This window comes from Mobula hypostoma, chromosome 17, assembly GCF_963921235.1.
Source record: "Mobula hypostoma chromosome 17, sMobHyp1.1, whole genome shotgun sequence".
Taxonomy (NCBI): Eukaryota; Metazoa; Chordata; class Chondrichthyes; order Myliobatiformes; family Myliobatidae; genus Mobula; species Mobula hypostoma.
The window spans coordinates 59,261,272-59,281,653 of NC_086113.1; the positions used below are offsets into that span (position 1 = coordinate 59,261,272).

The 20,382-nt window shown below is 41.9% G+C and overlaps 1 protein-coding gene across 10 annotated transcripts in view; it reads left to right on the forward strand.

Annotated features, from left to right (window-relative positions):
• hivep1 (HIVEP zinc finger 1) overlaps window positions 1-20,382 on the forward strand; it is a 277,484-nt gene that overhangs the window by 194,329 nt on the left and 62,773 nt on the right. For all 10 annotated transcript variants that reach the window (XR_010020788.1, XR_010020787.1, XM_063069958.1 and 7 more), the window contains one exon: window positions 3,274-3,401. Coding sequence is in view for 8 of the 10 variants with exons in the window: in XM_063069958.1 (XP_062926028.1) it covers window positions 3,274-3,401 (128 nt within the window). In the remaining 2 variants the exon portion in view is untranslated. The remainder of the gene's footprint in view (window positions 1-3,273; window positions 3,402-20,382) is intronic.

Genomic DNA, 20,382 nt, shown 5'->3' on the forward strand with positions numbered 1-20,382 from the left:
GGAAAGACAGGTCGGAATGGATATTCAAACAATGGCTTTGAAAATCTAACTATAGCTACAATGCATGAAAATATAGCTAATAGCATGCACACAGTCTGACAAGCAGCAAAGAAATGCATGATTGTAGGTTGTAGTCAAGTTAGTTGAAGGATAAACATTGGAAGTTCAGAGCTCCACTATAAATACTGCTGTAGGATCTTTAACTCCCATCTGAGAGGCCAGATGTTGATTCAGTATGATAGTACAGTAATCTCTCGATGCTCATTGATGGAGAAATCCAGATAATAAACTCAACAAATCAATCCCTTCAAATCCTGAGAGAGATGTGAAGGCAGATAACATTGATTCATTCATATTGAAGTCAAGTTTGGAGTACCACGTGAGCACATTAAAAAAGGCTATAATTGTTAACATTCTTCTGTCTCAAAAGATGGTGGGTAGCACGCAGGGAAAAGTCAGCTTGTGGTGGTGCAGAAACAGTAATTCCCATGTTGTACCAAAGTCTTGCGTCATCATTGGAGTGACCTCTGCAGGGTGCTACAAGCCTGGGCAGGCGATATAGAGACCTTGGGCTGCCAGACAAGATCCTTCTGCCCAGTCTGCCTCACAGACTGCATTGTATATTGCAGCGCCCCAGGCCGCAGCAACGCTGCTATAGGGACCAAAGGTGTCCCAGGCCCCCGAAGGAGGACGAGTATAGTGGAGAGCAGACAAGCCCAACAGCCAGCAGAGCAAGCTGTTATGATAAGTATAGCACACTTAAGAACAACAATATTCCCAAAGGCACTCAGATGTTTCTCACCTCGTTAATTGTCACTGTTAGTTAACATTTCAGTAATTGTGGCATCACATAAACAGTAGAATGGTAACAGGCAAATTTGGTCTATTTTTGTCCTGATACAGAAATTATCATTAGTTACATTATCATTAATTTGACAAATTTATTATAAGTTCCAAAGTGAGGTTATTTGTTATTCAGTATTTCAATTATAGCACAATACAATGAAGTGCTCTTAACTGAGGTACCCTAATCTAACTTGTCCCTTATTTCAATTTTGCTTCATATTACCTCCTAACTAAAATAAGCATTTGTTATTGTTACACGAGGTCTGCACAAGCTGAAAATCTTCAGCAACACATGCAAGATGCTAGAGGAACTCAACAAGTCAGGTAGCGTCTGTGGAGTGGAATAAATAGTCAATGTTTTGGGGCAAGGCCTTTCATTAGGACGCGAAAAAAGATCTTGGCTCAAAATGTCAACTGTTCATTCCCCTTCATCGCAGCTGCCTGACTGGCTGAGTTCCTTCAGCATTTTGTGTGTGTTGTCCAAGGGTTTTTTATTGACTCAATACTGCAACGGCTTGCCAGAAATTCATAAAGGCATTTTAGATTATTTATCTTAATGAGATTGCTGGCCATCTGATGTTTAGTTATTGGGCCTCTCTTAAAAGCTGAATAAAGTAACCAAGGTTTGGTAAAACAAAGAATCTGATTGTTATTCAAATGCTGATTTGTTAAAAGAGTCGTTGTCCAGCCTCTAAAGCAGTTATCAGCAATTGTGGTCATTCTGGATAATGCCCTGTGCAAGGAAAATGTGTAAATGAAAGATTGGGTACACAAAAAGTGTTCACTTTGAGGATTTAAATGTAAAACCATTGTCAGCGTAGATTCATGAAAGATTTGATTGTGTGCATAAATACTTTGCAAGAGGTTACAGTAAAATCTGTGAAAGTATTTCAGATAACTATCCAGTTCTTAAAATTCATAAATATCATGCAATTATTTTTGTGTCCTGGACTGTCTCGTCAAAATTATATCCAGTCTGTCCATACCCACCCAGTTACACAATTACCTTTAATTCCTGGCATTCTTGCTCTTACCAATAATGACTTGCATCAGATCTGAAGTTGGAGAGAGACGTTCTCTATATTGTGATCCATTAACATAAAACTAGAAATGACTGAATTAATAGTCAGTTAAAATGCTGAACCCTAATCACATGATTATTACCAATTGAGCATATAATCTGAATTGTCTCTTCAATGAGTATTGAGAAATTACTGTACTGTCAATCACATATGGCCCCTCAGGTGTGAGTTAAAGATGCCACAGCACTTTCTATAGTGAAACTTTCCTTCCAGCCATTGTTTATCCTTCAGCCAACTTCATTACAATCATATGATATGTGTCTGTGGGATCATATGCTGTGTGTGGAACTTTGCTGCATGCTTTTAGCTACTTGTTTCTGCAGTACAACCATCGTCAGATTTCCAAAGCAAACTGTTGCCTGTTGGCTTTAACGCATCCAGAAGTTATAAGTCTTTCTTTCTTTCATTGTGCAAAAATTGATGTAGGTTTGAATGAATCAGAGAATGAAATACAGGGCTCCAGTGTAATTTTTGACATGACTGAGAAATGAGTTTTGATATTTAGAGCTCTGGCACAGCTCCACTTAAACCAGACCAGGTCCAGTGTGATGACAAATAGGATAGCAAGAACATTAAATTAATAATGGTGGGTGAGTGTGTGTGAGAGTAGTCAGCACTCAGATGAGGGAAAAGTCACAGGCTCAAAGGAAGCAGCCATGACTATACGAACAAAATAGCATATGGACAATAATAAGCCAAATAAGACAGGAAGGGTCTGAAAGCATAATGGTAAAGGTGAAAAAGTAAACAAAAATAATTCAAAGAAATGTGCTTAAGGTATATGTACAAAAATGGCACAAATACGACAAATGGATTTGAACTAATAATTGTTAGGGAAATACATGACGGCCATGTCTAGAAATTAAGTATTCCAAATTAATGAGATTCAAGAGAGCTGACAAAATGATAAAAGTGCCAGACAAGAGAGAACTCTGATGTTAAAAAGTAATGTAAGATCAGTAGTTGAGAATAATCTCAGCCCAAGTGAACAAATTTAATAAATATGGTTGGAAATAAGATATAATTATCTAGAAATTCAATTATCTGATGTTGTTTGACTCTGTTATACAACTGAAAATCATTTTTTCCCCTCCAGGGTGAAATGTGGTAATGACCATTTGCATTTTATCTCTTTGTTGTTGTAGTCTTCTGAGTGCCCTGGATTTGTACTTTCCTTGCACTTTTATGTAAGCCTTTTCTTTTAGTCTAATAATGCATTTTGCTTAACATTAAATTCAGTGATATTCTAGCCACTATTAAATATTAATCATTATGTTGCTTAGTAGTAGCTCTTATTTCTATTTTATAATTACTGCTGAATATGTTGCTTCTTTGTTTTGGACAGACGCTCGGCAACCGAACGTTTGCAATTGGTGAACACAACAGCAAAGACAAGTTTGAAAGCCAAGTCAGTGACCCTGACAAAGAGCATGGCTCCAATGAACCCAGGCGAATTAAGATCTTCGATGGGGGGCAAGTTTACATTTAAACACTTGTTACTTACACCGATACAAAATAAGGATTTGCATTGCAGTATAGTAGAACTGTTCCTGTAGTCTGTGTTCTGTCCTATCTTAAAAACTGTTATGATGTTTCCCACTCAGAGTACCACATTATCACTTGAAGGAACTGCAGGATTTAGCATGCATATATGCCAATTAAGCACTATTTCTATTCCTGAATTTTTAAGTACTCATTTTCCTTGCCCAGTATTCAGTTACACTAAAATAATAAGCTGCAGTGGGATGGTTTGCTAGCATATGAAAATCGCTTGATTGCAAAGATAAAGGAAAATAGTTCGGGTAGTTTCATCAAATTCAAAGAATTGCTAATTCCACAGTAGAAAAGTAAGGTCATGAGACTGCTTGGAGGGACAAATAGTGTTTGAGCATCACTGATGTAAGAACTAAAAGGCAAAATACCACTTGTTTGTGAGAGGTCATCAGCAAATGTAAAACATGAGGAAATTAAGCCAGTGTTCTGACTCACAACATTGAATGGTTTCCTGTGATGATAAGATGAACTCTGGACTTCACAATCTACCTCGTTATGATCATGCACATTATTGTCTACCTTCACTGCACTTTCTCTGTAGCTGTTATACTGTACAATGTTGCTGTAGCTTCATTGTGTTGTTTTAAATTGTACGTCTTCAATGCACTGCTTTTCACTGTACCTCAGTACATGTGACAATAAATTATTAATTTCAAATCCAGAGGAATGAACTAACAGAGACAAGAAACAGAGGGATGACACACACAAAATGCTGGAGGAACTCAGCAGGCCAGGCAGCACCTATGGAAAAGAGTAAACAGTCGAACGCTTCAGGCCGAGACCCTTTTACAAACGACATTACCAACCTAATAGATTGACTTCGAGGAGCTGTTCTTCAGGAGACCCGTAGCCATGCTGGGAGACAAAGAGCACGTATAATCATCCTGAACGTCATCTACATCTGTCATTTTCTTTACCTCAACTTCTGTCTGGGTTTTGCCAAAGAGATAGCAAGGGTTTGTGAATGAACTAAATGTAAGTGCAAAAAGATGATAGCGACTGGATTTGTTTGTCAGTTACATGGTATGTAAAGTCCCCCCATGATGACATTAGCCAGAATGACCAGCCAGTCAGATTTACAATTATTGACCCATAGGCCCTTCAGTCCAGTGAGTCCATGCTGACTGTAAAGCGCCCATTTACATGAATGCTGTTTTATTCTCCCTATATTTCCAACAACTCTCCCCAGATTCTCAGTTACGACTTGGCCAACTTACAGCAGCCAATTAACCTACCAATCCACAAGTCTTTGGAACATCGAAGGAAACTGGAGCAGATAGAGGAAAGCCACACAGTCACTTGGATAAATTCTACAAACTCCACACGGGCAGCGCATGAGGTCAGCATTGAATTGGAGTTGCTGGTCTGTGAGGCAGCAGCTGAACTAGCTTTTCCACTGTACTGTTCATCATAGCTGGTCAATCTGAAGCCTTGGTTAATTACAAAGAGTTTATTCTGTCAACGTCACTCAGTGTGCAAAGGCAGCTCACATAGCAGTGCCCCAGATTTCCTGTCAGCCACTGAGTTTTCATTTGTGGAAGTCTTTCAGCCTTGTTCCGTTGCAACCTGAGTACAACCTCAACTGAAATTAGTTTAATTTGGAATCATGTTTGGGCCACAGGGCCTTATTACTGTGCTGTACTGATCTATGTTCTATGGTAGCTGATTGCTCCTTTGAGGAACTGCACCACGTAACATCAGGAAATTTACAAAGCACATAATTTGTGCCACTATGCCATCTTTCTGTTCAAATTGTTTTCCAGGTGAATGTACCTTTCAGTATATTGTAAGGCATTACAGGCTACCTGTAGTGTAGCTTGATGTTGAGCTGCCTCTCTGGATAATGAATCAATTTGTCACTAAGATTCTCATAAATGCATGCATTCTTAGTAATATAGCATTGCTGATGAGATCATGGATAAGATCGACAAACCTTGGTATTCAGATGACAGATAAGCAGATGCTAAAGAAGGTAATTCACCTGTGAGCAGATAAAGAAACATTTCAATAACTCACTCAAGTCATCCTTGAATAATTTTGGCATTGACCTTGATTCTTTGGAAAGATCTTGCTAATTATTACATCTGTTGATGGCTCATCCATATTGCAGCTACTGTACATTGTGTGTGTGCAGAGGAGAAATCCGAATACTGACCAGAAGTGCAAACAGCATGAATCACTCAGCAACATAACATCTACTCTAATGATACAACCCAAAGAGGCACCTTTGCTTAATGTGCCACAGACAAATTAGATTACACATTTATGCTATCAGCAAAGGCATGTTCATAGAAATCAGCCAACCTATATTGTCCAGGTCAAGGGTATCAAAAAGAAGAGAACATGGGTTAAATGTGAGAAAGAATTTTAAAGGGAATCTGAGGAGTCGACTTATTTTAAACAGAGAATATTTTTCCAGAGAATGTGGTAGAATCAGATGCAATTACAAAATTAAAGTGACCTTTAGAGAGACAGGCGAAACATAGAAGGATATGACCCTAATGTAGACAATGGGATTAGTGCAGAAGTTCATGGCTGAAGCAAGCTAAAGGGTCTGTTTCTGTGCTGTATGATTACCATTACATTCGCAGTGCTTCTACAGAAAAACCATTACACTACCAGTGAAACCTTTTCCAGGGTGTTACACAAGCGTAACTTTCTCTATTTAGTCTTTTCAAGTGAAAGGTTCCAGCTTTTAGTAATTTTGTTTACTTGGACACTTAAATTCTCTTACTCTTGCATAGTTCCTAGACTCTTGCCATTTGGTAATTGCTTTTAGTTGCCTTTCCTTAACTCAAAGTGAATGATCACATACATTCTCGTATTTTTATGCACTTTATGAGATTTGTTCTTTTGTTGTTGCACTGTCTGGCACAGTCAGTATGTCTGGTGACTATTAAGAGCACAGAACATTAAAGAACAGTGCAGGCCCTTCAGTCCACGATGTTGTACTGACCTATATAAACCTACTCTGTGATTAATCTAACCCTTCCCTTTTAAATAGCCCATAACCCACTATGTTTCTTACATCCATGAGTGTTTTAATTGGTCATGTTGTATCAGAGTCCACCACAACCCTCGTCAGTGTGTTCCATGCACCCACCACTCTGTGGTTAAAAAAAATCCTACCTCTGACATCTCCCTAAACTTTCCTCAATTAACCTTAAACAGATGTTCTCTGTATTGCACTTTACTGGGTTTATGCAAAGATAAAGTGCATTAAGAATGTTGAATGATTCAAAGAGATCTTGAACAATGGAACAACATTTGCCATCCTCCAATCCTCCAGGAGCACTCTTGTGGCCAAAGAGAATGGAAAGATCATCATCAAAAGGTATGAGGAGAAGGCAGGAAAATGGGGTTGAAAAGGATAATAAATCAGTGAAGATGGAATGGCAGAGCAGACTTGATGGGCCAGATGGCCTATTTCTGCCCCTATGCTTAATGGTCATATGGTTAACACTCCAACAATTGCTTCCCTTGCTTTCCATAGTAAGCTGTGGTATTTCCTGAATTATTTATCCTTATGTTTTTCAGAAGCTCAACGCTACCTCTATCTAAACCTTAGTGTATTAGCCTGTTCCATGCTGACCTCACATTCGTCAAGGTCCCTCTCACTGGTAAACACTGAAGTACTCATTAAGGACCTCCCCTTCCCCCTTTTCCCCCACTCACATGTTTCTCTTTTTCTCCTTCAGCAGTCCTACCCTCGCTCTAGTCATCTTGTTCCCTTTGGGATTTTCATTAATCCTACTTGCCAAGGTCTTGTCCGCTTCTGGCTATTCTAGTTCCCTTCTTAAGCTCTTTCCTGGCAACCTTATAAATCTCATGAGCCCTGTCTGACTTTTGCTTCCTAAACTTTAAAAATGTTTCATTCCATCCTTTCCTAATCTCGTTGGGATAAACCTATCCAGAAAAGCAGGCAAACTGCTCCCTGAACAACCTGTATATTTCTGTTGCACATTTCCCTGAGAACTTCTGTTCCCAGTTTCCAGTCCCAACCTCCTACCTAATACCATCACAATTAGCCCTCCCCCAATTAAATTCTTTCCCATATCATCCTTTTTACTGTGTTCATGTCAATTTGCTCTTTCTTGCCTTGACAGCATTGGAGGGAGCCAATAATCCTCATCCCTTGTAAACCTCGTTCGTGTTCTCGTTCTCTCTCTTTCTCTCTCTCTCTCTCTCTTTCTCTCTCTTTCTTACACACACAGAGACACACCTATTTTACAGTGTAATCTACATGACTCCCAAATGTTCACTGTGATGTTTTAGGTTATTGAAAAATACATTCACTTCTAGCACAGGTGACTCCTATGTTATAGGGGTTAGGGGTGTTTTCTTCCAAATGTTAATTGTTAACACAACTTCATGTAACACAAAGCCACAACATTTGTGCAAGCATTAACAGACATGAATTGAAACAAGAGGTTTTGTGTTTATTTACTCTTTCACATAAATTCCATTATATCAAATTTTATTAAATTTTTCCAGTTTTTAGATATGATTTATGAATTTAGTAAAGACAAATTTCCATTACATTAAGAGCAGTAACACAGGTGAAGAATGAAGAATTATATTTTTGTGATGAAACACCAAACCTACCTTATGCCCCTCTAAATCTCAGGTATTTTACAATGCATTATAGGTTACAGGGACATAAGAACTGCATAAAATGTGGCTGGTGAAATTGCATCTAAGAAGAGGGAGAGGTTGCCCAGGCTGAGTTTTATTCCTTGGAATGTAGGGGTGGCTTTATAGAAATGTTTAAAATTATGAGGGACGTGGGTAACTTGGATGGTGACAGTCTTATCCCCAGGATAGAGGAGTCCAAAACTAGGGAGCATATAGATAAGGTTAGAGGGAAAGATTTAAAAGGAACCTGAGAGGCAACTTCGTCCACACAGGCGGTGGTGAATATATAGAAGGAGCTACCAGAGGAAGTTGTTGAAGCAGCTACAATAGTATAATTTAAGAAGCACTTGGATGGGTACGTGCAGTGGTGGGGCTTAGCATGATAAGGGTCAAGTGCAGGAAAATGGGACAAACTGGGTGGGCACAATGGTCGACATGGACTCATTGGGACAAAGGGGCTCTTTGCATGCTGTATTGCTCTGTGACTTTGTGTCTAATTCAACAATTTAATACTGTGAGTAAGGCGCATAGCTCTTCTCAGGCTTCCAGCCAGGTCCAGTGTCAATATTAACTGATGTTTCAATGACAAATTGGTGCTTAACAACATTATGAAAAGTGGTTAATAATGGTTATCTACAAATTTTTCTAATAGCCGAACCAATGAGGTTTATTAAAACAAAATGATGCACTATAAGAATTCTTATATTTATATATTCTTCACTGTAAGAGATTCTTTAGATGCTAGAAACCCAGAGTAATACTAGAGAAACTAAGTAAGTCATGCAGTATCTGTGGAAAGGAAAGGTTAGCTTTTCAGGCTGAGACCCTTCATCCATACTGGCTCTCCGTCTGCAATGTCTACTCTTTATTCCTTTCCATAGAAGCTGCCTTACCTGCTAAGTTACTCCAGCATTTTGTATGTGCTACTCTGCACTATAAGAATCTTAGGTTTTTGGAGAGTTGGAATTGTCCCAACACAACACGCCTTGACTGCACCTCCTGAAAAACTCACACAGCTGTGCTAATCATTTAATGCAATGATTTTGCTTTGCATTTACTTCCCTTGATTAATTTTCTGAGATACACAAATAAAATGCCTATGACACCAGAGTTTATGCAACCTCAAGTTTCTATTACCAGTGTACATTTGTGTTACATCAACATTCTGCAAAGAAGTCTCTTGAGTTGGAAAGTTTACCTTTGCCCTGCTTTCAGAAAGATGTTCCTCCAACAATCAAAGTTACTGATGGGTCAAAATCATTCAAAAAATGTTTGATGCATTTGCTGATGGAAGTAAAATCCTGACCACTATGCTTTAGGAGCATTTAAGAGTTTGTATTTCATTCTTACCACAACATAGCCTGCAGATGAGATGTCAATCTCCAGTTGTTGGCCAGGTCTGAGGGTTGAGTTTTGTTATTGTAAACATCTATCAGCTCAATCTTCTGACAAGAGTGATAGTGATGGTAAAAGTTGGAGGAGATGGCAGTTGAATGTGTGGCTGAGGAGCTGGTGCACGGGGCAAGGTTTTAGATTTTTGAATCATTGAAAACTCTTCTGGGTAAGGTGGGACCTATACAGATTGGATGGGTTGCACCTGAACTCGAGGGGAAGCAATATCCTTGCAGGCAGGTTTGCTTGCATGGTTCGGGAGAGTTTAAATTAATTCGCAAGATGAATGGGACCCGAAGCCAGATCTAATATCTATATGTCTCTATATCTCTATAGAGGCTTTGAGGAAAGAGAAGCAGAATAAAGGGTGTAAAGGTAGTAAGGTAGAAGGGCTAAAGTGCGTGTACATCAATGCAAGAAACATCAGGAACAAAGGGGATGAACTAAGAGCTTGGATACATACATGAAAATATGATGTAGTGGCCATTACAGAGACTTGGCTGGCACCAGGGCAGGAGTGGATTCTCAATATTCCTAGATTTCAGTGCTTTAAAAGGGATGGGGGGGGGGAAGGGGGGGAAGGGGAGGAGTGGTGGCATTATTGGTCAGGGATACTATTACAGCTACAGAAAGGGTGGGTAATGTAGCAGGATCCTCCTTTGAGTCAGTATGGGTGGAAGTCAGGAACAGGAAGGGAGCAGTTACTCTATTGGGAGTATTCTGTCAACCCCCTGGTAGCAGCAGAGATACAGAGGAGCAGATTGGGAGGCAGATTTTGGAAAGGTGCAAAATAACAGGGTTGTTATCATGGGTGACTTTAACTTCCCTAATATTGATTGACACCTGATTTAGACGGGGTAGAGTTTGCTAAGTGTGTCCAGAACGGATTCCTGTCACAGTATGTGGACAGGCCGACAAGGGGGAATGCCATACTAGATCTAGTACTAGGTAATGAACCGGGTCAGGTCACAGATCTCTCAGAGGGTGAGCATCTGGGGAACAGTGACCGTCCGCTCCCTGACCTTTAACATTATCATGGAAAAGGATAGAATCGGAGAGGACAGGAAAATTTTTAATTGGGGAAGGGCAAATTATGAGGCTATAAGGCTAGTACTTGCGGGTGTGAATTGGGATGATATTTTTGCAGGGAAGTGTACGATGGACATGTGGTTGATATTTAGAGATCTCTTGCAGGATGTTAGGGATAAATTTGTGCTGGTGAGGAAGTTAAAGAATGGTAGGATGAAGGAACCGTGGGTGACAAGTGCGGTGGAGAATCTAGTCAGCTGGAAGAAGGCAGCATACATGAGGTTTAGGAAGCAAGGATCAGATGGGTCTATTGAGAAATGTAGGGAAGCAAGAAAGGAGCTTAAGAAGGGGCTGAGAAGAGCAAGGAGGGGGCATGAGAAGGCCTTGGGGAGTAGGGTAAAGGAAAACGCCAAGGCATTCTTCAATTATGTGAAGAACAAAAGGATGACAGGAGTGAAGGTAGGACCGATTAGAGATAAAGGTGGGAAGATGTGCCTGGAGGCTGTGGAAGTGAGCGAGGTCCTCAATGAATACTTCTCTTCGGTATTCACCAATGAGAGGGAACTTGATGACGATGAGGTCAATATGAGTGAAGTTGATGTTCTGGATATTAAGGGAGAGGAGGTGTTGGAGTTGTTAAAATACATTAGGACGGGTAAGTCCCTGGGGCCTGACGGAATATTACCCAGGCTGCTCCATGAGGAGAGGGAAGAGATTGCTGAGCCTCTAGCTAGGATCTTTATGTCCTCGTTGTCCACGGGAATGGTACCGGAGTATTGAAGGGAGGCGAATGTTGTCCCCTTGTTCAAAAAAGGTAGTAGAGATAGTCCGGGTAATTACTGACCAGTGAGCCTTACGTCTGTGGTGGGAAAGCTGTTGGAAAAGATTCTTAGAGATAGGATCTGTGGGCATTTAGAGGATCATGGTCTGAGTAGGGACAGTCAGCATGGCTTTGTGAAGGGGAGATCCTGTCTAACAAGCCTGATAGAGTTCTGTGAGGAGGTGACCAGGCATATAGATGAGGGTAGTGCAGTGGATGTGATCTACAAGGATTTTAGTAAGGTATTTGACAAAGTTCCACACAGTAGGCTTATTCAGAAAGTCAGAAGGCATGGGATCCAGGGAAGTTCGGCCAGGTGGATTCAGAATTGGTTTGCCTGCAAAAGGCAGAGGGTCGTGGTGGAGGGAGTACATTCGTATTGGAGGGTTGTGACTAGTGGTGTCCCACAAAGATCTGTTCTGGGACCACTACTTTTCGTGATTTTTATTAACGACCTGGATGTGGGGGTAGAAGGATGGGTTGGCAGGTTTACAGATGACACAAAGGTTGGTGGTGTTGTAGATAGTGTAGAGGATTATCGAAGATTGCAGAGAGATATTGATAGGATGCAGAAGTGGGCTGAGAAGTGGTGGATGGAATTCAACCTGGAGAAGTGTGAGGTGGTACACTTTGGAAGGACAAACTCCAAGGCAGAGTACAAAGTAAATGGCAGCATGGTAGTGTGGAGGAGCAGAGGGATCTGGGGGTACATGTCCACAGATCCCTGAACAGGTAGATAGGGTAGTTAAGAAAGCTTATGAGGTGTTAGCTTTCATAAGTCGAAGAATAGAGTTCAAGAGTCGCGAGGTAATGATGCAGCTCTATAAAACTCTGGTTCGGCCACACTTGCAGTACTGTGTCCAGTTCTGGTCGCCTCACTATAGGAAGGATGTGGAAGCATTGGAAAGGGTACAGAGGAGATTTACCAAGATGCTGCCTGGTTTAGAGGGTATGCATTATAATCAGAGATTAAGGGAGCTAGGGTTTTACTCTTTGGAGAGAAGAAGGATGGGAGGAGACATGATAGGGGTAACAAGATATTAAGAAGAATAGATAGAGCGGACAGCCAGCGCCTCTTCCCCAGGGCACCACTGCTCAATACAAGAGGACATGGCTTTAAGGTAAGGGGTGGGAAGTTCAAGGGCGGGTATTAGAGGATTGTTTTTTACTCAGAGAGTGGTTGGTGCATGGAATGCACTGCCTGAGTCAGTGATGGAGGCAGATACACTAGCGAAGTTTAAGAGACTACTAGACAGATATATGGAGGAATTTAAGGTGGGGGGTTATATGGGAGGCAGGATTCGAGGGTCGGCTCAACATTGTGGGCCAAAGGGCCTGTACTGTGCTGTACTATTCTTTGTTGTATGTTAAGAGTCAATTCACTGCAAGCATGCACAGCTATCCAGACAAAGATGGGGTCAGTCAGAACTTGCGTGGTGCTGTGTCTACAGATTGAGTGAATTTTAACAGAATCTATCATCATAGTGAGCCATTTGTCTCGATTTTCATCATGTTGATAGTCATGGTGAAAGTGTGTCAGGCTTTTAGACATGACAGCAGTACAAGCAGGTAGTGAACTTTGTCTGCAATTCATAATCTAAGACACGCAGAATTGGGTGAAAATAACCACAAGTGTACAGCCAACGTAAGCAGTGAGATCGTGGAGGAGAATTGGATGACTTGAGGTCTGTTCCTAAATTTAAAGCCTTTACAAAACATCGATATCAGCGAAGCGAAGCTTAGCATACTTGTGGAGTTAGGTCCTCTGTAGTAGCTTCTCCATACTAGACAGTGATGCAGCCTGTCAGAATGCTCTCCATGGTACAACTATAGAAGTTTTTGAGTGTATTTGATGGTATGATAAATCAATTCAAACTCATAATAAAGTGTAGCTGCTGTCTTGCCTTCTTTATAACTACTTCAATATATTGGGACCAGGTTAGATCCTCAGAGATCTTGACACCCAGGAACTTGAAGCTGCTCAGTCTCTCCACTTCTGATCCCTCTATGAGGATCGGTATTTGTTCCTTCGTCTTACCATTCCTGAAGTCCACAATCAGCTCTTTCGTATTACTGACGTTGAGTGCCAAGTTGTTGCTGCGGCACCACTCCACTAGTTGGCCTATCTCACTCCTGTACGCCCTCTCATCACCACCTGAGATTCTACCAACAATGGTTGTATCATCTGCAAATTTATAAATGGTATTTAAGCTATGCCTAGCCACACGGTCATGTGTATATAGAGAGTAGAGCAGTGGGCTAAGCACACACCCCCTGAGGTGCGCCAGTGTTGATCAGCAAGGATGATATGTTATCACCAATCCACACAGATTCTGGTCTTCCGGTTAGGAAGTTGAGAATCCAATTGCGGAGGCCCAGCTTCTGCAACTTCTCAATCAGGATTGTGGGAATGATAGTATTAAATGCTGAGCTAGAGTCACTGAACAGCACTGAACAGTAGGTGTTTGTGATGTCCAGGTGGTCTAAAACTGTGTGGAGAGCCATTGAGATTGTGTCTGCGTCGCATGGCTCCTTAATCCTTAAGGAAAAGTGGTAAAACTGTAAGACATAGCAGAATTAGGCCATTTGATCTGTCAAATCTATTCCACCATTCCATCATGGCTGATTTATTATCCCCCTCAACCCCATTCTCCTGCCTTCTTCCCATAACCTTTGATGCCCTGACTAACTAAGAAGCTATCGACCTCTGCTTTAAATATACCCAAGGACTTGGCCTCCACAGCAGTCAGTGGTAATGAATTCCACACATCACCATCCTCTGGCTAAAGGAATTCCTCCTGATCTCTGTTTTAAATGGACATCTCTCTCTTCTGAGGCTGTGCCCTCTGTCCCTAGACTTCTCCAATATAGGAAACTCTATCTAGGACTTCCATTATTCGACAGGTTACAATGAAATCCCACCCCCAATTCTTCTAAACTCCTGTGAATGCAGGTCCAGAGCCATCAAATACTCATCATACATTAACTCTCTAATTCCCAGAATCATTCTTGTGAACTCCTCTGGACCCTCTCCAATGCCAGCACATACTTTCTTAGATAGTGGGCCCAAAACTTCTCACAGTACCCCAAATGCAGTCTGACCAGTGACTTAAAAAGTCTCAGCATTACATCTTGCTTTTATATTCTAGTCCTCGCGAAATGAATGAACATTGCATTAGCCTTCCTTACAACCAGCTCAACCTCTAAGTTAACCTTTAGGGAACCCTGCGCAAAGACTCCAAAGTCCCTTTGCACCTCTGATTTTTTGAATTTTCTCCCCATTTAGAAAATGGTCTACACCTACTAGAATGCATGAGATTGTACTACATCTACACTGTATTCTATCTGTTACTTCTTTGCCCATTCTTCTAATCTAAGCCCTTCAGACTTCCTGCTTCCTCAACACTACCTGCCTCTCCATATTTTTGGGTTAATCTACAAAACATTGTGCATCCTGTCAACTCAAAAGAAAAATTCCAAAAACATGTCAGTAATTTACTAAAAATTATAAACCAAATTTGTGAGGCTGAAAAAGTATACATCCCCTTTGCAATTACTATGCTACCTTTCCTCAGGTGCCATACTGTACGTTAACTCATCAACTCACCCAATTTGTTGATGTAGAAAATTGGAGGATCACCTGTTTTCAGTGAATTCTCAAGAATAAATACCCCCTCTCTCTGTAAGGTCTAACAGTATGGTACATTTTCAACAGACCGAACCAAAATGAAGACGATAAAGCTTTGAAGACAAGTCATGGAAATGATAACAGAGAAGCACAAATCTGGGGAAGGGTACAAGCCCATTTCAAAGGCACTAAACATATCTCAGAGCTTAGTGCAGTCCATAGTGGGAAAAGAATGAAACCACAACCATACTGCCTTGGTATACAGCGGGCAGCAGAGTGTAGGGCTTTGGCGCAACAGTTTAGGCAGTAACAGGAAGAGGCATGAGCGAGGCACCAACTCTTTGTTTCCCCTTGGCAAATCAGCCTGGACAAACAGAGGAACAGCAGGGCTCACACAGCTAATGGTACGAATTAACAGTTTAAAAAGTTTGTGTGTTTGGCGAGGTAAGTGGGTGAGTAGACTTATTTTTCCTTGTTTCATTCCTATAGAATTAGGTAGCATGCCTGCAGGGTTAGTGCTTTGTTCAGGGTGTCAGATGTAGGAATCCTGGGAGACCTGCAGCCTCCCTGATGGCCACATATGCGCCAGTTGCACCGAGATGCAGCTTCTCAGAGACCGTGTTAGGGATCTGGAGCTGCAGCTTGATGATCTACTGCTTATTAAGGAAAGCGAGGAGGTGATAGACAGGAGCTACAGGGAGGTAGTCATCTCTAGGCTATAGGGGTCAGAAAACTGGGTGACTGTCAGGAGAGGGAAGGAAAATGCACGGACAGTGGAGAGCACACCTGTGGCTGCCTCCCTCAGCAACAAGCATCTCCTTTTGGATGCTGTTGAGGGGGATAACCTGACAGGGGACGGCCACGGTGACCGGGTCTCTGGCACTGAGCCTGGCACTGTTGTGCAGGAGGGAAGGAGGGAGAAGAGTAATGCGGTAGTCATAGGGGATTCCATAGTCAGAGGAACAGACAGGAGATTCTGTGAGCCTGATAGAGATACCCGCATGGTGTGTTGCCTCCCAGGTGCCAAGGTATGGGATGTCTCGGATCGGGTGCAGGATATTCTGAAGGGAGAGGGCGAGCAGCCAGTTGTCTTGGTACATGTTGGTACCAATGACATAGATAGGAAAGGGGTGGAGGTCCTGAAGAGAGATTTCCGGGAGTTGGGAAGGAAGCTGAGAAGCAGGACCTCCAGGGTAGTAATCTCGGGATTGCTACCTGTGCCACGTGCTAGCAAGGACAAGAATAGTAGGATCTGGCAGATGAATGCGTGGCTGAGAGACTGGTGCAGGGGGCAGGGCTTCAGATTCTTGGATCATTGGGATCTCTTCTGGGGGAAGTATGACCTGTTCAAAAAGGATGGGTTACACCTGAGCCCGAAGAGGAGCAATATCCCGGCGGGAAGGTTTAATAGAACTGTTAGGGAGGGTTTAAATTAATTTGGCAGGGGGATGGGAACCGGAATGATAGAGCGGAGGAGGGAGAAAACAGAAATAAATCTCAGATAGTGAGCAGTAAAGATGTCAGGAAGGACGGGCTGGTGATGAGGCAAATTTGCAGCCATTGGGATGAGCTGCAGTGCAATAAAGTTGTAGTGCAATCAAAGCAAAAAGTACCATATACTGGTCTTAAGTTGTTATACTTAAATGCACGCAGCATAAGGAACAAGCTGGATAATCTTGTACAGCTACAGATTGGCAGATATGATATTGTGGCCATCGCTGAGACGTGGCTAAAGGATGCATGTCTCTGGGAGCTGAACGTCCCAGGATACACAGTGTATCGGAAGGATAAGCAGGTAGGCAGAAGGGGTAGCGTGGCTTTATTGGTAAGAAATGATATTAAATCATTAGAAAGAGGTGACATAGGATGGGAAGGTGCAGAATCTTTATGAGTTGAGCTTAGAAATCGCAGGGGTAAAAGGACCCTGATGGCAGTTATATACAGGCCTCCTAACAGTTGCAGTGATGTGGACTACAAATTACAACAGGAAATAGAAAAGGCTTGTCAGAAGGGCAGTGTTATGATAATTGTGGGGGATTTTAACATGCGAGTGGATTGGGAAAGTCAGGTCGGCACTGTATCTCAAGAGAGAGAATTTGTAGAATGTCTGCGAGATGGCTTTTTAGAACAGCTTGTTGTTGAGCCCACTAGGGGATCTGCTATACTGGATTGGGTATTGTGTAATGAACCAGAGGTGATTAGAGAAATTGAGGTGAAGGAACCCTTAGAAGACAGTGATCATAACATGTTTGAGTTCACTGTAAAATTTGAGAAAGAGAAGCCGAAATCCGATGTGTCGGTATTTCAGTGGAGTAAAGGAAATTACAGTGGCATGACAGAGGAACTGGCCAAAGGTGACTGGAAAGGGACACTGGCGGGAAGGACGGCAGAGCAGCAGTGGTTGGAGTTTATGCGAGAAGTGAGGAAGGTGCAAAACAGATATATTCCAAAAAAGAAGAAATTTTCGAATGGAAAAAGCGTGACGAGAAGTCAAAGCCAAAGTTAAAACAAAGGAGAGGGTATACAAGGAAGCAAAAATTTGTGGGAAGGCAGAGGATTGGGAAGTTTTCAAAAGTTTACAAAAGGAAACTAAGAAGGTCATTAAGTGGGAAAAGATGAACTATGAAAGGAAGCGAGCAAATAATATCAAAGAGGATACTAAAAGCTTTTTCAAGTATATGAAGAGTAAAAGACAGGTGAGAGTAGATATAAGACCGATAGAAAATGATGCTGGAGAAATTGTAATGGGAGATAAGGAGATGGCAGAAGAACTGAACGAGTGTTTTGCATCAGACTAAAGGTAGATAGATCTCCCGGACCAGATGGAATACACCCTCGTGTTCTGAAGGAAGTAGCTGTGGAGATTTCGGAGGCATTAGCAATGATCTTTCAGAAGTCAATAGATTCTGGCATGGTTCTGGAGGACTGGAAGGTTGCAAATGTCACTCCGCTATTTAAGAAGGGGGCAAGGAAGCAAAAAGGAAATTATAGACTTGTTAGCTTGACATCGCTGGTTGGGAATTTGTTGGAGTCGATTGTCAAGGATGAGATTACGCAGTACCCAGAGGCATATGACAAGATAGGCAGAACTCAGCATGGTTTCCTTAAAGGAAAATCCTGCCTGACAAACCTATTGCAATTTTTTGAGGAAATTACAAGTAGGCTGGACGAGGGAGATGCAGTGGATGTTGTATATTTGAATTTTCAGAAGGCCTTTGACAAGGTGCTGCACATAAGGCTGCTTAACAACATAAGAGCCCATGCAATTACGGGAAAGTTACATACGTGGATAGAACGTTGGCTGATTGGCAGGAAACAGAAGGGGTAAAGGGGTCCGTGTTGGGGTCGCTTCTTTTTACGCTGTACATCAATGATTGGGATTGTGGAATAGATGGCTTTGTGGCTAAGTTTGCTGATGATACGAAGATAGGTGGAGGGGCCGGTAGTGCTGAGGAAACAGAGAGTCTGCAGAGAGACTTGGATAGATTGGGAGAATGGGCAAGGAAGTGGCAAATGAAATACAATGTTGGAAAGTGTATGGTTATGCACTTTGGCAGACTATTATTTAAATGGGGAGAGAATTCAAAGTTCTGAGATGCAACAGGACTTGGGAGTCCTCGTGCAGGATACCCTTAAGGTTAACCTCCAGGTTGAGTCGGTGGTGAAGAAGGCGAATGCAATGTTGGCATTCATTTCTAGAGGAATAGAGTATAGGAGCAGGGATGTGATGTTGAGGCTCTATAAGGCACTGGTAAGACCTCACTTGGAGTACTGTGGGCAGTTTTGGTCTCCTTATTTAAGAAAGGATGTGCTGACGTTGGAGAGGGTTCAGAGAAGATTCACTGGAATGATTCTGGGAATGAGAGGGTTAGCATATGAGGAACGTTTGTCTGCTCTTGGACTGTATTCCTTGGAGTTTAGAAGAATGAGGGGGGACCTCATAGAATCATTTTGAATGTTGAAAGGCATGGACAGAGTGGATGTGGCAAAATTGTTTCCCATGGTGGGAAAGTCTACAAGAGGTAATACGAGAGGGCATGACTTAAGCATTGAAGTGCGCCCATTCAGAACAGAGATGCAAAAAAATTTTTTTAGCCAGAGGGTGATGAATCTATGGAATTTGTTGCCTTGGGCGGCAGTGGAGGCCAAGTCATTGGGTATATTTAAGGCAGAATTTGATAGGTATCTGAGTCGCCGGGCATCAAAGGTTATGGTGAGAAGGTGGGGGAGTGAGACTAAATGGGAGAATGGATCAGCTCATGATAAAATGGCGGAGTAGACTCGATGGCCAAATGGCCGACTTCTGCTCCTTTGTCTTATGGTCTTATGGTCTTTTGGTAAGGCAACCCCTCCAAACATAGTCACCGGAGAAGAATGGCGCTTAAAAGAGAGGTTACTGTGATGCCAGCAGTCACTCTGAGTGAACTGCAAAAGCAGTGGCTGCAATCTCTAAGGGTGTGCACAAAAAGGAAGAGTGGCAATGGAAGAAGTCCTGGCTAAAAACAAAAATGTATATCTTTGTCTGTAAAGAATTTGAAAAGCATGTGGAAGAAGGTCTTATGGTTAGATGAAACTAAAGTGGAACTCTTTGGCTTCAACACTAAATGGTACATATGGCATCAATAATACTGCACGTCAGCCAGGTAACACCATCTCTATTGTAAAGAATGGTGCAGACAGCTTTTCAGCAACGGGAACTGGAAATCTAGTCAGGAATGATGGGAAGTTGAATACAGAGAGATCCTAGGTTTAAAAATCTGCTAGCGTCTGCCAAGAAACATAAACTAAGGAGGAAGTTTGCCTTTCAGCAGGACAACAACCTAAAGCACACTGCAAGAGCAACCATGGAGTGGCTTCAAAAAAAGAAAATTGATGTCCTTGAATGGCCCAGTCAGAATGCTGACCTTAACCCAATCGAACTTCTCTGGCAAGACCTCATGATTGCTGTCCACCACCGCTCCTGAACTAATCTGGCACAGCTTGAGTAATTTTGCACAGAGGAATGAGCAAATTCTGCTCCAAATCACGTTTTGCAAAGCTAATAGAGACTTATCTGTAATAGCTGTGTGAGGTGTTTCAACTAAGTATCGAGCAAAGTGGGGTGAATACTTTGAACAGCTGGCATTTCAGTTTTTGAATTTTTAGTTATTCATGCTTTACAGTTTTTTGGGCGTTACTGTGAAAACAGAAGCATGTGATACACAAACAAAAAATCTCACTTAAATTGCTAAAAATCCTTTGTAATGCTCATTTATGTGAACAAAAGGCTGGGGCTGAGTATTTTTACAAGGCACTGAATGCTGATTTTCCATCACCTTTGATTCAGCCTTTGATACAGTGGTGTTGTCAGCAAATTTGAATATGGCATTTAAGCTGTGCTTAGCCTCACTGTCATA